Below are 24906 nucleotides of genomic sequence, written 5' to 3'. Positions count from 1 at the left end.
TGGATTCACTCTTAAGTAAATGGTTAAAATACTCTTGCTTGGCCCTGTTTATTTGACGGTTGTCTTCACAGGGAGCAAAAAACAACTAGTATATTTCTAAGGGCAGATGAACAGTATTAGAACTGGAAGCAACCCCAATTTGTGAGAGAACTTTCCCATTCTGGTTAACGAGCATATCCCGGAAATTATATTATTCAATTTTTACCTATGGTTCACTGATACCCTTTGAGAGTATCTGATCTGAAAATTCTCCTCTTTATAGTTTTAAAAATTTTCTTTTCACTCTATGGATAGTTTGTCTCATTCATGTATTCATATCAGAGTCAGGAGGAATTTTCCTTAGAAGTATTCTCCTCCAGTCTGTTATCCAACATTGTCTTATAAATATCATTAACAATATCCCTGACAAACGGTCATCTTTCTCTACTGAACACTAAATATCATTTTGATAGAACTTCCACCTAATGGTCCTAAATTTGCATTCGGGAAAACCACTTGAATAGTAGAAGACTTCTAACATCAGTCTTCTAATCTCTTCTTTAGGTGAAATCTTTTAAATTCCTTCAACCATTATTCACAGGACATGATTTTAAGGTCTAATCACTTTCCTCTGAATGCTCACTAGTTTGGAGGTATTTCCCTTACAATGGGGAAGAAAAGTGAAAGAAGATGATCACTAGCTACCTGTTACTTGGACAATAAATCTGGATTAGTTGTCAGATCTATGATATTGGCAATTCTGATCAATATGCCTTCTACAAGTCCATTAAAATTACTGATGAAACCCAGCCCGTACAGAGTCTTGGGGCAAGAGCTCTGAGCTGGGAGTCAGTAATCCCTTTCCAGTGTAGTGGTTCAAAGATTCTACTGTTTGTACTACCAGCTCACACTTTATCACTTGTCTCCAACAAAAAAATTTTGTAGCACTTGTTGAAGATTCGATGTAGTCACAGTACTCTCTATCAGTATAAAAGCAAAATCAAAGAAAATAGCAGGCATTTCTGTTCCTGGCAAACACATGCCAAAAGCTACTGAACGCTGCTTTTGTTTCTGGTCTCTTTAGTAACCCTGCTACCATGGTATCAGGAAACAGTGCCAATCGTACTGAAATTTCTGGATCTATGGTTTTGAAAACTGGGATAAACGTGCTCTTTTTTTCTGGGGTTACTCCCATTTTGCATACCCTTTTAAAGACAATCTGTGATTATACTGTTGAATTTTTCAGTAACCTGGTATAAAACTTTTCTAGGCCTACAGACATTAACTTCCAAAAACTCCCTTGTGTCTTAGTTTGCTCAAGTTCTTCTTCATAGTTATTCTCTATGTTCAGGGTTAATAATTTTTCTTGAGTAAAGAACTAAGTGGTACATTTTCTATCTTTGTATATTATTAAACAATTTGTTCGATGTAGCACATCTTTTTCATACTGAAGAGTCCTTTTAAAACTACGTATTTAAAAAGAATTTTCCAACACTCTCATGTTCCTTTTTCTTTATGTACTCTTTCAAATTTTACTAATTATTATATTTAAGGAACTGTTTCTAAGTGCTTGAGGTAGGAGCTAAGGTATGAATTCGTTTCTTCCTCAAGATGCTATCAAAACAGGGCAAGATCCCTGTAAACAATCCTGATAGGATCAAGGAAATAAGAAATGCTAAGTAAAAATCCAGGAAATATAGAATGGAAAAATCACTATCAGAGGAGATCAGGGAAGGTTCTGGGAGATGTGTAATATCCATGAAGTTGCACCTTTAGTCTCTTTAATTCCTTTCCTCCTAACCCCATATTCTTCAACCGCATTACAGTGTTTCCTTATTGTTCCTGGGGCTTTTGGTAGCTTTCACACTTGGCTTACATAAAATGAGTGGGCTGGACTAACTGGAAAGTATCCCCTCAGTCACAGAGTGTTATAACTCCTTGCTGCTACCTCCACCTCTAAACACCGAATTTCCTTCTTCAAGGTCCTCCTTGTAAACCCGTTCTTTCATTTATGAAGTTATCGCTGAGCTCCCAGCGCCACAGGAGATGTGACCTCCCCTCTGAATTCTATTTATCATAGCACTTACCATTGTCTGTCTTTTCTGATACCAGGAACTGGTTCCTAATATCTTATTACATGCGTGCTAGTACACAGACCCAAACTGGAACAACCATTCTTGACATACCTTTTAGTTTCCTTGTATACACGCTGCAGGTGCTAAATTAAACTTTCAAAAGATCTTAAGATTTGGAAGAGAACTTAGAGATCATCTAGTCCAACTTTCTAGAGCAAGAATAAAGACTCTCATATTCATTGTTTTAAGATAAAGATTCTTCTTGAGTCACTGATTTATTAATTCTCCTTTAGGACAAAGGGAGAAGAGAAAGAGGTTCTGAAGCTCTTCTGCCAAAACCTTTTATATACAGAAAGATACAGATGGCAATTTGAATACAGTTACCCTTAACAACTCATTGGCATATTACTTACACTGAGATTAAAAGTTACATTTCAAAGGAAAAAAACCATCAAATCTTTGAAAAACAGCTATCTCAAAAAGGAACTTCTTACAAATAACCTCACAGAAGACACTTTTATGGTTACCTAAGTGAGTAAGAGTTAGAGTTTTGTCAATATTTTCCAGCTTCATTTTTATCTACGAGTTTCTCTGAAATGGTTTTATTGTTCAGAAGTCCATTTCCTTACTGTACTTCCAACAACCATTTCCTTATGTCCAAAGTTCCATCTTACTACTGACAAGAAGATTCTTTTTCTAGAACTTAATCAGAAGAATAAGTGCCTCAAGAAATCTAAAACTTATAGCCTGTTTATAGATTATAATTATTTTTTCTTTTTTTGTCTTTTTCTTTATTGTCCCTGACAGATACTCATCTAGTCTTTGCTTACCTAATATGACAGAATGCTTCCTACCTTGTAAAGCAAGTCTGTGAAATTAAGAAAGATCCAGAAATAAATAAGATTACTAAATTTAACTTATAGGATCCTGCATATTATACATGTACATACATCAGGTATTCAGGAAATCTGGCTACATTTATCTGTGAGTGTTGTATGAAGCTAAAAAGAGTTAGCAGGGTGAAAAATTTCTTGTTAATAGTTAAAGTAGCCAGAAATCTCATCTGGACACTGGCATATGCCGTCTTGCATTATAAGTCAACCCAAAGACCACCCTTTGGAAGGTAGTCCTAGATTACCACTGAAACTACACAATTGCAACATGGGTTAATTATTTCTCATGGATTTTCTAATGTGTCTTACTCATAGACTGATCTCACGATTAATTTAACCTACCTGAGTTATGTTATTATCAAATGGTTAACAGAGGTTTGTAGTATATGTAGTCGACAAACTAAATGAATAAATAAGACTGACCCCATCAAGTGAGCCATTAATCCATTCCCTGTAATTTATGAAAAAGTTGGTTTTTTTTTTTAAAGGGTATTAAAATATAGGGGCACTTGGGTGGCTGAGTCAGTTGAGCATCCAACTCTTGATTTTGGCCCGGGTCATGATCTTAGGGTTGTGAGATCGAGCCCGACATTGGGCTCCGTGCTGGGAGTGAAGCCTGCTTAAGATTCTCTCCCTCTCCAAGAAAAAAAAAAGGTATTAAATTATTTTTCTCCTTGGTTGAATTCATTATAATTAGTAATCCATTAACCTTTCAGTTATCTACACTAAATATATAAAATTCTTAAAAGGGAAGCAGAGCAAGCAAGGATTTCAAAGTCCAAAACCAATCAAGATTATTGTCATTATCTCACTCCTTCCTTCTTTGTAAATAGAATGAAGCTACATTTCTCTAGAATGGAAAAAACTCCTTTGGAATTATATACATACTATAAAATTTCACTAATAAATCAAGTCTTACCTTCCATTAAATTGCAACTATGTTTCTTTAATGCTCTAGTTAGCCCCCATTATTTCAATTCTAGATCTAATAGAATTTCTAATACAATTATTCAAAAGATTTTTCATTACCTGGGATTGGGAGGATATCCAGATGGATATGCAGAGATTCCACTTGGCATGCCTGGGATATAGGAAGCTAAAAATAATTTTTAACATTTTAAAATAATATGCATAGTCCTGGATATACAGGCTATCAAAGAAGACATATATCATTGTCAAACCACTGCAAAATTTCATACAGGTAAAGAATCCAAATCTCAGCACCAAAACAAAACAAACACTCCACCCATATTATATTAGTTCTTTACTGCAAGCAGTATCTTCAAATCACAAAATTCTCAAAGCATTAACTATGAGGCAAAACAATACACAAGACAGTCCCAACAGGGAATAACCAGCAAAGAGGTCAACCTGGTCAGCTCTCCACACTCTCAAAGAGTTTATAACCTGACACAGCAGCTGGTTCAACTGGAATTTAGAGGAAGGTAATTCTGCCCTCCTCTGGTCCAAGATCAGCTTCTCAGAAAGCGCCCTCTTTATTATATCTAAGAAATCTTTTGATATTTCTTGTTGACCCATTATTGACCAAATATTGACCAGTTTGCACAGGTGGTTTTGTTGGCTTGACTGAGGACTTTAAAAGACTTCAAATTACTATGAGAAGTCCTTTATAAAACTTATATTCAGCTAGACTGGTTAAAAACAAAACAAAAGCTTGGAAATACGAGGGAAAAAAGGTTCAAATCTAGCAAGCTTAAAGAATGGTTTATATATTTTTTATAACAGTAAAGACCCTGAACTAGGCAGTGGTGCCAGGAGGCTAATCAACACAGTGAAAGAAAAAGAGAATTTTGACTTTAATTGGAAATGACTTGTCTGAGAATCAGTTTATCCTCAGTGAAATTTTTCTCACTGAATACAATGATGAATTAGCTCTTAATCCAATCAATAAATATTCTAGTGCTTCTATGTAACCAGCACCAGGATTCTGATTAAAAAAAGAAAGAATTCCTGGCTTCAAGTTGCTCATGGTCTAGTGGGGGAGATAAGCAAGGAATAATAATAATACAGAGTGCTAAATGTTATGACAGGAGAAGTACAGAGTAAAATATATATATACACATGGGATCATACAGGAGGCAGCTAATCTAAACTTAGGATGTGGGGGTAAATAAAAGGGATCTAGTAGAGGAATGGTATATAAAGGCTTGGAAGGCAAGAGAGGTGGAGCCTTCAAGAAATGAACCGTTAAAGCACAGAATGTAAGTTGGATGGGAGACATATATACTGGGATCTGACCAAGGGCCTCATAAATCTTTACCAGACTTGCTGAGCATACATCTCCAAGTATCAGTGTTCACAGTCTCCCTGTTAGGATGAACTATAGATATTAAGTAAATTTTTTCTTAAGTATAATGAAGCTAGGATGATGTTCAATGCTATTTCAGAGAGGGAAAAAAACTCCTGAAATGTCTCAATTGCTGGATTCCATAAGACGTTTTTTTCTTCCTGGGCAAAGCACAGCTGATCCTTAAGAACATCAGAACACAAGGCTACTATTGTCGGCAACATACATGGTCAATTACTACCCCTCCCCACCCATACTAGTTTTTCTCTGTACACATAAGCTACCACTTTGTTTTTATGAGCAATCATAATCGTGCACCAAATTTTCATAATCAGAAGCAATTTTCCTTTTCTAAGGTTCTGAAAAGATACTAATTCCACCAAAGCCTTCAAATTTTAATTCTTAGAAACAACAAATGTTATTTGGATCCAAGACTATCAAGGAAGAAGAAAATGAGGTAAAGTAATTTTAGAGCCAGAATAAAATGGAATACAAATACATATAACATATGGGGCTATTATAAAAATCAAATAAGTATGAATATGAAGTGCTTAGCTGTGTCTCACAGTTACAATTCAATAAATGCTGACTATTACTGTTAGCTGTCAAAAAATGAGGTTTGGCCATTACCTTTTTTAATATGACTCATATAGCTCAAAGTCATCCTAAAACAGCAGATCAAAAAGTGTTGTTTTTTTTTTTTAAGATTTTATTTATTTATTCATGAGAGAGAGAAAGAGAGAGAGAGGCAGAGGGAGAAGCAGGCTCCCCAGGGAGCAGGGAGCCCAATGTGGGACTCGATGCCAGGACCTTGGGATCATGACCTGAGCCAAAGGCAGACGCCTAACCATCTGAGCCACCCAGGCGCCTTCAAAAAGTATAGTGAGTAATGATAAAAATAATAGAAGTATATAATTTCTGAATTAGAAGATAATCTTCATATAAGTATATATCCAAATTTCTGGGCTATTCCTTGGTGTGTGTGTGTGTGGGGGGAATGGAATTTGGACTTAATCTCTTTACACTCATACCTACTACTAATCAATATTGTTTAAATGTATAAAAAGTATTAAAACTTGAAGGATAGTAATTTACTTAAATCAGCTATAGATTGTTTAATGTGATATACAGTGAGTGCAAAACTAAACTGCAAAAATAATCTCTTTACTGTGGTCTCTTTCCGGACACTTCCAGTGTCAATATAAAACTGGAAGAAATTTAGGAAAAAAACGTTGCTTAGGAGACTGCCTAAACTTCTGTAAAGGTTATCTTCGGTGGTCACTAGCTATGTTACTGGAGCAAATAAACATGAATGGCAAACTAGGAAATATTTGGTATTTCAAACTTAAAAGAGCAAGGCTGTCTAACCTCAAATACTAGCCTCAACAGAATTTATTAAGATGAAAACAAATTTCTAGTCCAAAAGAATCACTAGAACTTTTAATAAAAGAGCTACTAATTCCTAAAACCAAACTTACTCTGTGAAAGCAGGGAAGGAAAAGGAAATGGGTTCAGAAAGTTCTTTCTGTTAAATTCCCATTCAGCTTATGAGTCAAAATGTTCCTCGAGACAGAACTGATTAAAAAGGAAGAGAATAACTCCCAGTACGAGAAAAATGAAAGCTCACATAATCTAACTTAAGTTTTGCTTAATTATAATCTTGAAAAAATTTGTTAAAAAAAAATCATAGCTCAAAACACAATGAAATCAATATAGGTTTAGTAAAGTCAAAACAAGTAAGTACAACCAACTCTCAATTATCCAGGGTGATTTGAAAGTATTAATAGGAATTTCTGGGGGGAAAAAAAAAAAGAAATAATAGAGATAATGTATACCAACCAGGGGAGAGTACTGACTTCAGGCTCTCACCCTCTCCATACCAGGTAAAATGAATTGGCTGTACTAAAGAGAAGCCAAGAGCTAGATGTTCAGTTGTGTTACAGCCAGAAGTGCAGAATGTGAATGATTCAGTTGACTCTAATTGATTCTTATGTACAACACTGATTCTGCAGTTGCAAAGAAAAGCAGCCTACCTTTCAAGTTATATCTGTTTCCAAACTGATGCTATAAGGCTATTCCATGGCATGTATAATTAAAAATTAAAAAACAATTCTAGCTCTATTCCAGCATTCTTTCTCTTCCATTTTGGAATCTAGCACACCCATAGTTAGATTTCTACCCACAAACAGAAGCCCAAATGCCAGTCTTTGGTGGGAATCTGTACATGCAGAGGTGTGGCCTCAGAATACTTCCAAAAAATCCACTAACTGGGTAAGCTAAAAAGTGAAGTCATGAAAAAAAATTTTTTTACAAGGTTTTGTGTTTTGTTTATGAGTTTAAAAATCAAACTTAATTATACTTACTATTTGGTGGCCCTGTTGCCTGGTATGGTGGATAAGACGCCGAAATAGTAGGACGAGAGAAGACTGGAGGTTCATCTCCAAACACCACGATCATGACCTGAATAAGCCCCAATAAGTCGGACTGTGGCTAAAAACAGAAAAATTAGGTCAGCTACAGATTTTTCTTTTTAGAGATTTTATTTATTTGTCAGAGAGAGAAGGGGAGAGCACAAGCAGGGGGAGCAGCAGGCAGAGGGAGAAGCAGACTCCCTGCTGAGCAAGGAGCCCGATGTAGGGCTTGATTCCAGGACTCCGGGATCATGACCTGAGCTGAAGGCAGATGCTTACCCGACTGAGCCACCCAGGCGCCCGCCCCTCCCAGTGGACTATTATGTGAGCAAGAAACTTTTCTAGTGTTAAGCCTCTTAGCATTTCGGGGTTTATGTTTTAAAGTCAGAGAGCTAATTAATGTATTCATCTAGTATACTTCAGACATTATACCAAATAATCATTGCTTTTAATACCCTAATCTTGTTCAGAAGTCTAAAATGACTCCCATCTGTCTACTGAAGGACAAAGTCCTTAGCTAACAATCAGGATCCTTCATGGTATAGCCTTGAATACCATACTAAAGTTAGCCACCATTGTGTCTTTTCTGTTAGATCTGTGAAATCTGTCATACCTACAGAAATGTATGACCTATGTAACTTTAAAGAGTAACAATAAAGAAAACACCTGGAAGCCATTGTCCAAGTTAAGAAATAGAAGACTGACAGTAACTTAGAAGTTTCAGACTGCATCCGCTCTATCTCCTCATGAGGTAAACCACTTCTCTGATTTAGTGGATAATCATTCTTTTGCTTGACTTTAAACATACTACCTAAGAATGATTTCCTAAACTGTGTGTTTAATGTGGCTTTTTTTGAACTTCATATGAATTTAATCAAACTGCATATTCATTCTACCGAGATTGGCTGCTTTTGTTCAATGTTTGAAAGATACAGTCATGTTAAAGAGCACAGCTATATTTAACTCATTTTCACTGCTGTATGGTGTTCCACCCAATGAATACAGACCTTTTTTATTCATTTTCCCGCTAATAGCCAGCTAGGGTGTATCCAGTCTTCAGCAATGTATGCCGAATACATTCTTGCTGTATTTTCCAGTAGGTATGTGCAAGGGTTACTCTTGTGCAGTAGTTCTCAACTGGGGGTGATACATTTGCCTCCCAGGGGATATTCAGAAATTCCAAGAGCATTTTTTGGTTGTCACAACTGGGTGTTATGCTACTGGCATCTTGTGGGTAAAGGCAAGAGATTCTACATCCTACAATGAATAGGACAGCCCTCCCACAATAAAGAATTACCCGACCTACAATGTCAATAATGTTGAGCTACATACCTAGGTGTGGAACTGCTAGGTCACAGGGCATATGCTCACAACTTTACTAAGGCCAAACTGGTTTCCAAAGTAGCTGGTGTCAAAGAGTTCTCGTTCTCCGCTTCCTCACTAACCCACATTGTCAACCGGTCGCACAAATTTGATGGGTATGTGGTGGTATCTCACTGTGGTTTTAATTTACATTTCCCTTACTATTAGCAGGGTTAAACATCTTTCAGTATGTTTATTGCCTACTAGAATTTCCCTTTTGTGAAGTACTTACTTGTTCAAGGGTTTTGTTTTGTTTTTTTTTTTTTATTGGACAGAGACACAGCGAGAGAGGGAACACAAGCAGCGGGAGTGGGAGAGGGAGAAGCAGGCTTCCCGCAGAGCAGGGAGCCCGACGTGGGGCTCGATCCCAGGACCCTGGGACCATGACCTGAGCCGAAGGCAGACGCTTAACGACTGAGCCACCCAGGTGCCCCTTGTTCAAGGGTTTTCTCTCTTTTTCTACTGGGTTTCTTTCTTTTATGATTCCCAAGTTATTTTAATATTCTGGATATTAGTCTGAGGGTATTAAGTATTACAAATGTATTCTTCCAGTCTGTGGTTAGTTTTTTCATACTTTTTAATGTCTTTAATAAATAGAAGTTTTCACTTTGTACAAATTCAAGGTAAAATTTATTACTTTTCCTTTCTAGTAAATGCTTTGTTTTGTTAAAAAAAACAAAAACAAAAACCCACAAAACCCAAAAACCTAACCTATTCCAAGATCACAAAAGCAATCTTCTATGTTTTTTTTTCCTTTTCCCTTTTAACAATGTATCTGAAACTTTTGTGTGGTATATGAATAGGAATCCAACTGTCCCAGCTCCATTACTAAAAAGTTCATCTTATCCCCAAACGATCTGTTATAATACCACTGTCATATATCAAGTGTTTATATCTAGTGGATCTTAATTTTTGAGTTCTTTTTTTAAGATTTTATTTACATGAGAGCAAGCAAGTGCACACAAGCAGGGGGAGGGGAAGGGGAAGGGGCAGAGGGAGAAGCAGACTCCCCACTGAGCGTGGAACCTGATGCGGGGCTTGATCCCAGGACCCTGAGATCATGAACTGAGCCAAAGTCCAACGCTTAACCAAATGAGCCACCCAGGCGCCCCTATGGGTTATTATATTCCATCTATCCATTTGAATATTCCTATGACAATTCCGTACTATCTTAGTTTTATAATACATTTTGACATGGGTAGGGCAAGTCCCTTCTACCTTATTCTTCTTGGAGAGGGCCTTAGCTATGCTCAATCTTTTGCATTTCCATATAGATTTTAGATTCAGCTTATCAAGTTCACAAAATTAACAAATATACAAAGAAATAAAAACTGTTAGGACAAAGAACCATGAATAAGTTTCTCTCTCCTTTAAGTCTTCTTTAATGTCTTTCAATAAAATTTAGAATTTTTTCCATAATGGACTTGTACATCTTTTGTAAGGTTTATTCATAAGTCAATAGAATTGAAAAATATAAAGTATTCATTTGCCAGTTCGTTCATTCTCTATGCTGCTGAGTCCAATCTGCTACTAAACCAGGCTACTGAGTTCTTACTTTTTTTTTTTTTTAAAGATTTTATTTTATTTATTTATTTGAGAGAGAGAGAGCTGAAGAGGGGGTACGGTCAGAGGGAGAAGCAAACTCCCTGACAAGCAGGGAGCCTGATGTGGGACTCGATCCCGGGACTCCGGGATCATGATCTGAGCCGAAGGCAGTCGCTTAACCAACTAAGCCACCCAGGCACCTGAGTTCTTAATTTCTATTATTCTATTTTCCAATTCTAAGATTTCCACTTGGTTCCTTTTTAATACAGTTCTCCATCTTGAACATATTAATCACAATCATTTTCAAGTCTGGGTCTGATAACTGGGTTGCCTGGGAGTTGTGGTGTCCTATTTCTACTGTCTTTTTTTCCCCTCTTTATCCTATTTTTTGATGTACTTGATAATTTTAAATTGTATGCTGGACATGAAAAATTATAGAGGCTCTATACACTATTCTTCCTCCAGGAAGGGTTCACCCTATGCTATGGCAGGCAGATACTGTGAGAATCACCTTAACATAATCAGGACTGAGCTGATTCAAGGCTCCTGGGGTGTGTTCCTTCAGTGGCATCGTCTAAGAGTCTAGGATGTTTACTTATACCCTTTCTCCTTGATAAGGTTCCAAGTTCCTACTGTCTCCTTAACCTGGGGCTACAGAGAACTTGGCTGGGTTTTTCAGAGGCTTCTGCTTAGTTTTAGTTTTTTGTTTTTTGTTTTTTTAAGATTTTATTTATTTGTCAGAGAGAGAGAGAGAGAGAGCACAAGCAGGGGGGAGCAGCAGGCAGAGGGAGAAGCAGACTTCCTGCTGAGCAAGGAGCCTGATGCAGGACTCCGAAGGCAGGCGCTTAACCGACTGAGCCACCCAGGCATCCCTCTGCTTAGTTTTTTAACACTGTCTTTGAAGCTTGGAATTCAGTTTATTCCCTTGAGGGAGAAACTAAGGTTATCTGGTTTGCTACTTGATAGGAATGCTGAGTAATGAGATTTGAACAGTTTCACAAATATATGCCACCAGTAAACTACTTTTTAAAATTCATTTCCCATTATGTGAATCCCATTTATTCTTAAAGGTTCAACTCAAGCAAATAAAATAGTGACTATGTGTATTCTGTAAAGTACCAAGCTCTATACAAATATATTTCTTTTGGAGAACCTTTTCCAATTATCCAGCTCAGTGATTAGGATCTTATGTGAACTTATCTATCCTCCCGGGAATCCTCTTTGAATATTAACAGAAAGGAGATGCTAGGGAGCAAAGTATATAAAATGCAATGAGTTCACACAATACTGTTAATACTTACATGTTTCCATTCATGTAGATAAGGAAGATATATCTTCCCATTTGCATCAACATGCTTTCCTGTTTTAATAGTCATTGAACTAGTAGGCTTAACAAAACAGATAGGGGGGTTATATGGGTATGTGTCCAGCAGCCACAGGCATATTGGAATATTATAAGTATTACCTAAAAGAGAAAGAGAAACTTCAGTTACTCTATTTTTATTATGTTTTATCAATGGCTCTACTAGTAGGTAAGCAAGAGAGAGCTACAACTAAGCAACACTTAAAAGAAAAATCACAAATACTTTGGTTCAAAGTTTTAACATGTTTCTCAAATTTTCAGTTTTTAAAAGACATCAGCAGGATTAAGGAGGGGGGATGGGGTGGCTGGGTGATGGACATTGGGGAGGGTATGTGCTATGGTGAGTGCTGTGAATTGAGTAAGACTGATGAATCACAGACCTGTACCTCTGAAACAAATAACACATTATATGTTAAAAAAAAAAAAAGATAGTAGGAAGGGAAAAATGAGGGGGAGATGAACCATGAGAGACTATGGACTCTGAGAAACAAACTGAGGGTTTTAGAGGGGAGGGAGGTGGGGGGATGGGTTAGCCCGGTGATGGATATTAAGGAGAGCACGTATTGAATGGAGCACTGGATGTTATACGCAAACAATGAATCATGGAACACTACATCAAAAACTAATGATGTAATATATGGTGACTAACATAACATAATAAAATAAAATTAAAAAAAAAAATAAAATCAATGGGTGTATTACAGAGTCACAGGTCTTAGGTAGTCACAAAGAATAATTAAGAAACAGAACTGTCCAAAAAGAGAACAGTCATTCATGAAGCTGAATGGTCCCTTATCACTGTAAGTATTCCAGCAGAAGATGGCTGACTGCCTAAAAGAAGACATAATTATCCATCATCAGCATTATCACCAACATTACAACTATAATAACAGCTACCTTTTTAAAAAAAGATTTTATTTGTCAGAGAGAGAGAGCGCGCGCACAAGCGGGGGAGTGGCAGGCAAAGGGAGAAACAAATTCCCTGGCTGAGCAAGGAGCCTGATGTGAGACTCAATCCCAAGACCCTGGGATCATGACCTGAACCGAAGGCAGACACTTAAGTGACTCAGCCACCCAGGCATCCCATAACAGCTCCTTTTGGTATTTGTTTATTACATGCCAGGCTCTGTGCTAAGTCCTTTACATTATCACAATGAATACTTTTTTTAGTTCTATCATCCAATTGTTCTAGATGTCCATTGTCACAAAACTGACAGATTACAGAGAACTGAAACCTTACTTTGCCGTGACTTTAAAGCCTCTACCTTAGCCATTACACTATACAGCTTCCCATTGTTGGAAACATCTGGATGGGGTGGGACGTTGAACTACAAGGCATTGAAAATCCCTCTCTAGGGGTCCCTGGCTGGCTAGGCGGGTAGACCGAGACTCTCGCTCTTGGGGTTGGGTTGTGAGTTCAAGCCCCACATTGGGTGTAGAGACTATTTAAAAATACAACCTTTATTTAAAAAAAAAAAAAATCCCTTTTTAGTTCTAGGATTCCCTGAGTCTATGAAACATCAAACTCTTCCAGGGCACTGAGGCACTTATTTGTTGATATGACTTAGTAAAGAATGGGGGAAAAAGCTGAAAATATTAGGTGCTGCTGCCAAATGAAGTTCAATTAGAATAAGTTAAAATCTTTATATCATCATTAAAGTCAGGAGAAAGCAGGTTTAATTTACTCATAACTCTTTGGTAACCTACTAGGTGCATCACAATGCATCTATATTGGAACCATAAATTACATAAGATGTTTACCTTTATAAGGCACAGGAATTGTTCCAGTGAGGTTCATTAGTTCCCTGGAACTGCCATCATTAAAAACTGAAAAGAAAGAATAATGATTCAGTCATGAGCATTTTCACAGACACTCCCAGATGAATTATTCTTTCAGAAACATTGGTTAAAACTCATTATTACCCTTGAAAGGAGCTAACTTGCTAATGTCTCACCCATTTTGCCCAATAACAAAATATCCTTTGTTGACTGACTCAGTGGGATCGGTTTTTAAATGAGTGAAGAAAAGATGCTTTGAATTACTTGGAAAAATGAATGTGAGTGCTTCAGTCCCAGCAAATATAAGCTCTTGGTCCCCAACTAGTATGATTATAAAGTTACTTAAAAATCACTATCAGCTGATACCACACTAAATGTTAACCCAGTATCGTTAAATTTTAGATTGCCCAGATGTTTATCCCTACTCAATGTCATTCTCAATCCCAATGTAGTATCAAACCACAGTATTAAAAAGTTTTCAGTCAAATATAGACATCTTTCAATACAAGTATTTCTCATATCATGTAAGTTTTTCTATCTGTAATTGATTATAATTAGGCCACATGATTTATATCATATGGACTGCTATTATTTGTAATAATGATTTGGAATTAACACTATCGCATAGAAGAGCTGTAATGTGCAGTACAAGAACACAGAACTGTACTGTTTACCTCTGTTCTTTTACTTAGCATTGACAATTATAATCTGTGCTATAATTTATTCTGATTTTGTGCTTTTTAAAAAAAATCACCTTATTTAAATTTAGGGTTTTAATTACTCTAAAAGCATGCTGATAACAATGGTTTAGACTTGGTCCAGCCATATAATGCTATATAAAATTTATTCAGTGATGCTGGAGTCTTTGTTAGTTTAAAGATTTCATTTATTTATTTTGAGAGAGAGAGAACTCATGAGTGGGGGGCGGGAGGAGGGGTGAAGGGAGAGGAAGAGAGAAACTTAAGCAGACTCTGCAGTAAGCATGGAGCCCAACACTGGGTTCGATGCCACAATCCATGAGATCATGACCTGAGCTGAAACCAAAAGTCTGGTGCTTAACTGACTGAGCCACCCAGGCACCCCTCTTTGTCAGTTTAGATAAACATATTTATTCTTTTAGCATGCAGTAAAAACTATACACTTACAGTAAAGTTCTAGCCCCAGTCACTTTTTCCCCTCACTGAAGCCATTTTTAAATTAACTCCAATTCTGGTAATATGAGGTTTTCCCCAGATCTAAATACCACAGTATGTGGACAGGAAGGAGAATTGTGCCCTAGGTTTGGGAGAGAAATTCTGGTTCATGTCTTTGTTGTTCAGAAAATACAGGACTGCTTGTCCCTCTGTTAACTCTCATCTCTTGTCACCAAGCTCCTATTGTTTTCAAAGCCCCAGGAGTGAGTGGAGTTTAGAATGATAGTCTCACCTACAAAACTCAGCTTGTAGCCCTCAGTGCCAAGAGCCTCATAATGGACAGGAGGTAGCAGGGGTTTTCCCCTGGCCCTGGCACATTAGGGGTTTACAAGGACACAGAGTTGGAAAGATGACATTAGGATTGGTGGGGACAAAAAGACTTAAAAAAAAAAAAAAAAAAGGAACAACTCTGGGGGCATCTGGGTGGCACAGTCAATTAAGAATCCAACTCTTGGTTTCAGCTCAGGTCATGATCTCAGGGTGGTGAGATCCAGCCCCATGTTGGGCTTTAGCATGGAGTCTGCTTGAGTTTCTCCATCTCCCTCTGCCACCCTGCGCACCCCACCCCCCTGTGCTCTCTCTCTCGCTAAAATAAATAAATCTTAAAAAACAAAAACAAAGAACAAATCTAGGTATTGTCATTTCTTTACTTATCTCTCAATTTTATTTCATCTCAACAGACAGTAGACACACACTGTACCTACCTATTCTATAGAATTAAGGACCATATTAAAAAAATGTTTTCCTCATCTATAAAATGAAAGAGATATTCCAGAATATTATTTTGCAAAATGTGTTTCTGAGAATATAAAGAGATGCTCTGGGGAGAAAAAAAAAGTTCAGTAGTTAATTAACTTTAGGATATACTGTATAATAGATTCTCTTCTCTCCCCTCTTGGTGAGGCATAACATACTAGCCTATTAAAGGCTCTGAGAAATCTTGCTGCAAAGAAACCCATTTAATTTTAATTTATAATTGCTCAAACTTATCCCCTCATCCCAAGAAACATTCTTCATAACTATGGATAAAATTTGGGGAAATGATAAACTAAATTATTTTTAAGATCCCCTCTAGGTCTAAATTTGCATAGGTCTGTTATTTTTTTAAAACTCAAAATAATTAGGGGCGCCTGGGTGGCTCAATCGCTAAGCATCTACCTTCGGCTCGGGTCATGGTCCCAGGGTCCTGGGATTGAGCCCCACATCGGGCTCCCTGCTCGGCAGGAAGCCTTCTTCTCCCTCTCCCACTTCCCCTGCTTATGTTCCCTCTCTCACTGTGTCTCTCTCTGTCAAAGAAATAAAATCTTAAAAAAAAAAAAAAAAAAAAACTGAACAAATCTGTTATTACTAGATTGTGCCATTTCCTATCCCCCCAACACTTTTATTAGGTGGAGGTTCAGTCCTACAAAGGAAAAACCAACAAACTTATTGGAAAATGGGAAACCTACAAAAAGAGTAAACTCAAAGTACAGTAATTGATGTTTTTATTATATAAACTCACCATATGAATCCAATACAGGTTTGAGATCTTTGTATAAAGTAATAACATTGACAGTTTCACGTACAGTAAGGTCTCTGTATTTGTACTGAAAAGGAAAAATCACACAGGAATTTAGTTTTAAAACTAATGCACATATTTTACTGTTAGGCATATCATCTTAAAATCTTATTTTCTTAATAGCACTCTTCTTAAAAGTATAATGGTTCTTGCGAATCATTAACATTAATTAAAGCCTGAAAGAACCTCAATAGTTTTCTCTCCTGCTACCTGTTTGAATCCTTTACTCACCTCCATTCTAGCTCTTCTTTCCAACTGGAAAGACCTGTCCACCAAATCAAATCTTAATCTTTATCAAAGACCCAGCTTTCATCTCTCTCCCCCTTCTTAATGAATCCTTTTCCAGACTTCCTTTTAGCCCATAGTGATCTCTCCCTTTCCTCCGAACTCCAGCATTTATTGTCAATACGAACTATTCCGCAATTTATCATTTACTATATTGTATTTTCAAACCCCCACCTTATACTACTCCACTCCAGGAAAATGAGGAACCTGGCTTACACATTCTTGGCAGATGAGGAGCTAAGGAGACAGGGACCCCCATTGTATTACAATACATCAAAGCTCACCAGTTAATAAGCTCCGTCCATCTACACAAAGCTTTCAGTCAGCTTTTAGTGCTTCTCTCTCAAAGAGAAGCAATCTGGCTATTCCAAAAAGACAGACTCCAAGAAGCAGGACAGAGACCAAAACAAACAGAAATGAAGGAATTAAGAAATAACAGAAAAAATGCAAGGAGAAGAAAACTTCAAAAAGAATTAGCATCAATACCTTCAAAGAAGAAATGATGTTATATCCATGAAACAAGAACACTCAGAGAAGAAAGGACTCCTGGACATAAAAATATAATAGCTGGGAAACAAACATTCAACAGGAGGATTAGAAGACATAGTAAAAGAAATCTCACAGAGACTAGTGCAGAAAGACAAAGTGGTAGACAATAAAGGAAAAAATACAAGAAAAATGAGGGAATAAATCCAGAAGGTCTACTGAAAGGCCTCTCTTCAGCACTTCTTGCCTTCTTTTGACCTGAAGTACCGCTTTTTCCCTGCTATGGGATCAGTACTATGAGCACACAAACCTGTTCTCATTTCTCCCATCTTATTCACACACACACATTCCTGACCTCCCTTCCCCTCCAGCTACAACCACACTTCTCCTTTATAGCAACTCTTGCAAGGAAATTCCTACATTTGCTGACTATGATTGCTCTTTTCCTATTCTTTTTAGAACTTTTTATTATGGAACATTTCAAACATACCCAAACGTAGGCAGAATAGTAGAATGAGTGCCCTATATCCTATGCTCAGCTTTGACGATAATCAACTCATAGCCAATCATAATCTATAACCTCATTCACCTTTCCCTCCTCTTGTATTATTCTGCAGCAAACTGTAACATCATAACCCAACGCCCATAAATATTTGTGTATATCTTTAAAAGATAAAAACTTAAAAAATTCCACAATACTATTATCATACTAAACTAATCCATTTCCTTAATATTATCAAATATGCAGTTGCATGTCATATTTTGTTTGAATAGAGATCCAAATAAACTCTATACATTATCATTTGCTTAAATGTCTTTTAGGTCTCTTTTAATCCATAGATTCTCTCTTCTACCTCTCTTTCCAATAATAGCTTTACTGAGATAACTAATAATTCACATGCCATATAATTCACACATTTAAGGTGAATTATATAAAGTTCAATGGGTTTCAGTACCGAGTTGTGCAACCACAATTTAGAACATTTCCATCACCCCCAAAAGAAATTTGTACCCATTAGCAATCATTCCCTTATAACCGCTAACCGCCCCCCATTTACCCCAGACAATTGCTATTTTGTTTCTATCAATTTGCCTATTTTAGACATTTCATATAAATGGAATCATGTAATATGTGGTCATTTATGACTAACTTCTTTCACTCAGCATGTTTTTAAGCTACATCCATGTTGCAGTATGTATTAGTACTTTACTCCTTTTCATTGCTGAAGAATATTCCATTATAGGGATATAGGACATTTTATTTGTCTATTCATCATCAGTGGGCCCGTTTCTATTTCTGCCCCTTGGAATTTATTTGTTGAAGAAACTGGTTAATTTGTCCTACAGAGATTCTCATGCTTTGGATTTTGCTAACTGCATCTCCTTGTTGTAGTTTAATATATATGTTCCTATGTCCTTCGTATTCCCTGTGAATTACTAGTTGGATCTAAAAGTTATGATCCTTTTCAGGACTTTTTCTAAATTTTACTTCTTTGCCACCTTTTCTCTTCCCCCCTCCAGCAAGATCATTTCACAGACGATGGTGTTTCCCATCAGGTAGCATATGTTATCTGGGTATCTCTCTGTGATGTTAGCAACCACTGATGCTCCATGCCTACACCCATTCTCTTCAAACCCACTCCAATCAGGCTTTTGCACTTTGACTGAAATTGACTATCAAAGTCACCAGTAACTGCCACATGGCTATATGCAATGGCCAATTCTCAGTCTTCATCTTACTCAACCTATCAGCAGCACTTGTCCAAGTTGATTCCTTCTTAAGACAATTCTTCACTCGATTTTGAGGACACCACTGCTTGTTTTCCTCCTCTCGTGTCTTTGCTGGTCCCTTCCCTTCCCCTAACCTCTAAATACTACTGAACCCTACGGCTCAGTCCTTGGTCCTCTCCTTTATCTAAACTCTCTCCTTTAGTGATCTCTCATGGCTTTAAATACCACTTATGTGACGTTAACTCCCAAGTTAAAAAAAAAATTCCAGTCTGAATCTCTTTTTAAACTCTAGACATGTATAACCAATTGCCAGTTTGATAATCTCCACTTGGATATCTCATGAATGTCAAATTTAACATGATCAAAACTGAATGCTGGGGTGCCTAGGTGGCTCCGTCGGTTAAGCGTCTGCCTTCAGTTCAGGTCATGATCCCAGGGTCCTGGGATGGAGCCCCGCGTCGGGCTCCCTGCTCAGCGGGAAGCCTGCTTCTCCCTCTGCCTGCTGCTCCCCCTGACTTGTGCTCTCTGTCTGTCAAATAAATAAAGAAAATCTAAAACAACAACAACAAGAACAACAAAACTGAACTGCTTGTCCCCCCCCAAATCTACTCCTCTTACATTCTTCCATATCTACATCCAGCTGCTCAGGACAAAAACCTTGAAATTATCCTTGACGCCCCTCTTCCTCACATCCACAGTGAACCTGTGAGAAAATCCTATTAACTCTACCTTCACAAATAACCAGATCTGACCACTTCTCACTACTACGGTGGCTATAAAACTGGTCTAAGCCACTTCACCTCTCACCTAGCTTACTGCAACAGTCTCTTACAGGTGCCTCTGCCTCCATGCTTACCCTCTACAGTCTAGTCTCAATACAGCAGCCAGAGCAATACTGTTCAAAGTTAAAACAGATCGATGGCTTCCCATCCATATTCCAAGTAAGTGCCAAAATCCTTACATAAGTGGCCCGCAAGACCCTCCAAAATCTACCACTTTTATTCCCACTACCTTCCCCCCTTGCTCATGCTACTCTGGCCACCTTAGCCCTCTTCGTTGTTCCTTTATCATGCATGACAAGCTTCTGTCTCAAGGCTTTTGCACTTATTTTCCTTCTTCCTGGAATGTTCTTACTCCAGATTGTTCCAGTTGGCTTCCTCATCTCTTTCAGGCCCCTGCTCAAATAGATCTTCTCAGAAAGGCATTCCTTTACTATTCCGTAAAAGTGCAATCCATCCCATCTCCCTGCCCTGAGCATTCTCTATTATCCTTTGCAGCTTTACTCTTCTCCAAAGCATTTATCACCTTTTAGCATAGTACTTAATGTAGTTACTGAGTTGTTATTACCTTCTATGAGAATTTAAATTGCAGAAGAGTATTTTATCTGACCGTTCGCTGTTGTATCCTTAGAACTTAAAATAGTATGAGGTGCACAGCAATCTTCAATGAATCAGTTCTCTTCTACCTATTTAGTAGTGACTCCACCTCTAGAAATGCTGTAAGAATACAGGTAGTTGCCTACATGAAAAATCTAAAGCATAAAGTTGTATGTGTAAAACAAGATGGACTAGTGGTAAAATTGTATCTCTGTTAATTGCTAAAATGATGACAGAGAAGGGCATTAACTAAAAGTTAAACCGGAAGCCAAGATAATACTAAAAGGTAAAAATTACAATAATATATAAAAAGGTCATACAATGTATGTAAATTATACCTCAAAATAAATAAAAAGACATTAAGTCAAAACAGGTGGCCCAAAGTACCATGATGCGTGTGGAGGTCCCACAGTCAGATAAGGAGTAAAGGACCATCATCCTTGCAATGTGGCTAGGGTCCTGGCTAACAATTCCTACATCACACCAAACCCAACTGAAAGGCTAACACCCAGAGCTAGCCCTCTACCAGAAAGAAGGAACTCCACAAGCTGCTTTTATTATTCTACTTTCTATTCCTACCTAACATAGGCCGGATAGAAAAGATGTTGATACTCAGAACTGACATTATCACTTGTAGGAGGCTCAGTTTTTCAGATATTGGGCCAAGAACCAAAAGTTAGGTAGAATATCCTCTCCCACCTCTTCTTTATGTCCCTTTTTGTTCTTAGGGTAAAAGAGGCTGGAGGGTGGGGGAGGCAGTGGAGACATAAAAAAAATCTTCTAAAGATGTTCCGTGTCTGTCTTTGAAGGCAGGTTCCGCTACAGGAAGTTTAGGAAACTTAATCATGGTTTTTAAAATTCAGAACCATTATTTGAATATTCTTGTCCTTACATAGGAAGACTAAGGCATAAACCTTAATACTAATGCTATCAATTTAAACATAAAAAATGGGGGGCGCCTGGGTGGCTCAGTCGTTAAAAGCGTCTGCCTTCGGCTCAGGTCGTGATCCCAGGGTCCTGGGATTGGGCTCCCTGCTTGGCAGGAAGCCTGCTTCTCCCTCTCCCACTCCCCCTGCTTGTGTTGCCTCTCTCGCTGTCTCTCTGTCAAATAAATAAAATCTTAAAAAAAAAAACAACGGCATGGAACACTTTTCAGTTACATCATATGTAAAACAATGTACTGTTTTTTAAAGTGATACATAAATGTTTCAACATGGACCTGAGCCACTATCTACTAGGGCTCCCCCAAACTTCCTCTACAATCAAGAATAACTACTTTATCAAAAGAAAATTAAGAAGCCTAGAAGTTATTAGATAATCAAGAGAAGCTTTATTTTGAAAACTGCCACTTCCTCTTTAGAGGTTATTTGCTCTTCAACCAAAGACTAGAGGCACGATTTTACTGGGGGTGGCGGGGGAGAGGGACTGCATATTTTTCAAAGAAATAAGTTTATACACAAGTGTGTGTTTTATTAATGATGAAAACTGCTTAAACTACTTTGATTCCTACCATTCTTGCTTTGACAAAAGTATCCAAAGCTAACCCATTGAACTGGAAAAGATTCAACTCTCAACCACTTCACATACATCTTATTCCTAATTGGTAAACTGAAAAAAAGAAGAAAAAAACCCCACTATCACCCAGTTCACTCTGTTACCAGGTGCCACATTTAAAGTAATGATCAAAATAATTCATGGCTTTAAAATGTAAAATGCCTATCTACTTTTTAAGAATTAAAAAAATACACTGGTCTTGAATTGTAAAGATTATAAATTAGGTTCAAAGCAAACAAGTTCGCGTTGTAAGAAGCATACAATTAAAAGTGGTTATTCTTAGAAAATCAAAAGTCCCTGAAATTGTCATGAATTCTATTTATTCCATTGAGGTAGTGAGCGACTGGTACTTAGGCTTCTCTGAACATTTTTACTTTTAATTGAACCAATTCAACCAACGGTTAACTGACCTCCGCGGGTCGGGTATTGAGCTGTGTGAGAAACAGAAAACTGAAAAGGACACAATCTCTGGGGGCCGGGACGGAAGGGCGAAGACGGACGGACGGATCCCTACACTGGGACAGCAGTGGAGGACTATCTCAGATGGAGAATTAAGTCCAACCCCCTCTCTGTGTTTATAAAAACTAGGACGAAAACTACACTGCCCCACAGACTGTTCCAAACTACCCGCAGAGAGGAGGGCGGGCGGCAGGTGGCAGGCGGCCTCGGCTCCGCGCCTTTGTTGACCGCCGCCCCCACCCTTCCCCGGCCGCGGAGCGGGGATTCCGGCACAAGGCGACAGGCATCTCGGGGCTGGGGCCGCAAAGGCGCCTGAGGACTGCACTGGGCCTCCGGCCGGCCGAGGAACCGCGCTGGGCTGAGTCCGGCCAGGCCCCGCCGGGCGCCAAGGGGAGTGGTGGGCGCGCGCCTGTGGCTAGCGCGCCGAGGACTCACCTTGGACACCATTTTCTTGAGCTGGCTCTCCGACACCGCCATGGCGGCCGCCTCGCGACTCCCGTCCCCGCAGGCAGAGGGTCAGCCGCTCCGGGGCCGCCCCTGGCCGCCCCACACAATCACACACCTAGTAACCAGCCCCCCACCCCCCCGCCTCTAACAACAGGAAGTCGGCCACCAGGCCAGCGCTTCCGCTTCCTTTACGTCACTTCCGGGGTAAGCGACAGGGTGGGAGCGGTGTGTATTCCGACGCACCTGGTGGGGTATTCTCCTCAGTCCCAGCCTGTTGCGAGGGTCGAAACCCTGCAATGGGGTAAGATCAGCAGGTGTTTCACGGTTGCCTTAGACTAACGGAGCAGGTGCAGGGAGGGGAAGTAGGAAGGTTTTGCTTGTGAGCTTTAATGACCGATTCATCATGCGGGCTGGGAGTCAGAAAACTGTTGTGCGGCTAACTTGCCCTTGTGGTAATAGAAGGCAAGTGCACTTGTAGTTGGGGCTTAAGTTTTTCCCAACTCGGAGATGAGAGGCTTGCGTTAGATGATGCCTAGGGTCTCTCTGATTATGAGGTTTGGGTTTTGTTTTTTAAGCATAGAAGTTCTTCATACTACATCCACAAGGGCGAAGTGTAGAGCCCTGGTTTCACAGGAAACCGGGCGATGATTTCTTCTCTGGGAAACCATTCCGCTAAGTCAGAAACTCTCTTCCTAGCCATAAATCATAATACACGCAGCATTCTACCTTGCTCTACACGTGCATACTGGCCTGGCCACTATCAAAGTCCAAATCTTTGAGGGCAGGCTCATCTTCAGATCCTCATCCTTGTACAGAGCAAGAGTAGGGACTTGATCTTAATTGCATTTCTACTACCCAAAGAAGTTCTTCATGGTCATTTGTATGAGTCATTATTGCACTCACCACCAGTTTTATAAGCACACGGTGTCATTCAAGGTATTGTAAAACTTGGGTTTGATGATACGAAGTATGTTCATTTGGATGATGTTAGCTTAATGCTAATGAGGAACAGACTGTGGTATTAATTCTTTTCTAAATTGGCATCTAGGTGAAGTCAAAAACACAGAGGGCCTAATTGAACCATGTGGAAGTATCTTAAATTATTGCCAACACACAGGCACAGGCTATCCCAATAGGTATTTTTTTTTGATAAGGACATCATGTGTTAGTTAAGTATACAGCTCCGGTCAAACCAAACTATAGTGCAATCTATCTTTCCACTGCACCTTTTTTTTTTTTTAAATATTTTATTTATTTGAGAGCAAGAGCAAGAGCGATCACAGGGGTGGGGTAGGGGGTGGGGAAGTAGACTTCCCGCTGAGCAGAGAGCCCCACGTGGGGCTCGATCCCAGGACCCCTAGATCACAACCTGAGCCACGCAGACACCCCTCCACTGCACCTCTTTTATGTCACTTAAAAGCAAAGCAGTTTTCAAACTGGTCTTAAAGCCACAACTTATTCAGAAGTACCCTCAGAGCAACTGTGCTTTTATCAATTGGGAGAGTGCAGGTAATACATTGTTTAAAAAGTTTTCTTGCTGGAAGTAATTTTTAAAAGCTTGAAAACAAGAAGGGCCATATGCACCCCAATTTTCATAGCAGCAATGTCTGCAATAGCCAAACCGTGGAGAGAGCCGAGATGCCCTTCAACAGATGAATGGATAAAGAAGATGTGGTCCATATATACAATGGAATATTACTCAGCCATCAGAAAAGATGAATACCCAACTTTTACATCAACATGGATGGGACTGGAGGAGATGTTAAGTGAAATAAATCAAGCAGAAAAAGTCAATTATGTGGTTTCACTTATTTGTGGAACATAAGGAATAACATGGAGGACATTAGGAGAAGGAAGGGAAAAATGGGGAGGGGGAATTGGAGAGATGAACCATGAGAGACTACGGACTCTGAGAAACAAACAGGGTTTTAGAGGTGAGGGAGGAGGGGGGATTGGTTAGCCCGGTGATGGGTATTAAGGAGGGCACGTACTGCATGGAGCACTGGGTGTTGTATGAAAACAATGGATCGTGGATCACCACATCAAAACCCAATGATGTATTGTATGGTGACTAACATAACATAATAAAATTAAATAAATAA

At 38.7% G+C, this 24906-nt stretch overlaps 1 protein-coding gene across 2 annotated transcripts in view; it reads right to left on the bottom strand.

Annotated features, from left to right (window-relative positions):
* TSG101 (tumor susceptibility 101) overlaps positions 1-22945 on the bottom strand; it is a 39340-nt gene extending 16395 nt beyond the window's left edge. The window contains exons 1-6 of one of the 2 annotated variants that reach the window (XM_021685836.2): positions 22793-22945; positions 16410-16494; positions 13698-13763; positions 11875-12038; positions 7619-7745; positions 3977-4043 (exon numbers count right to left, since the gene is read on the bottom strand). In XM_021685836.2, coding sequence (XP_021541511.1) covers positions 3977-4043; positions 7619-7745; positions 11875-12038; positions 13698-13763; positions 16410-16494; positions 22793-22834 — 551 coding nt within the window. In that variant the 5' untranslated portion in view covers positions 22835-22945. Of the gene's footprint in view, positions 1-3976; positions 4044-7618; positions 7746-11874; positions 12039-13697; positions 13764-16409; positions 16495-21854; positions 21927-22792 lie in introns of those variants that run through there. The other variant, XM_044919189.1, reaches the window with a different exon arrangement.
* Between the last annotated feature and the right edge of the window lie 1961 nt (positions 22946-24906).

This window comes from Neomonachus schauinslandi, chromosome 11, assembly GCF_002201575.2.
Source record: "Neomonachus schauinslandi chromosome 11, ASM220157v2, whole genome shotgun sequence".
Classification (NCBI taxonomy): Eukaryota; Metazoa; Chordata; class Mammalia; order Carnivora; family Phocidae; genus Neomonachus; species Neomonachus schauinslandi.
Note: the sequence above shows the minus strand (reverse complement) of the source record. Positions and strands in the feature narration are given on the sequence as shown.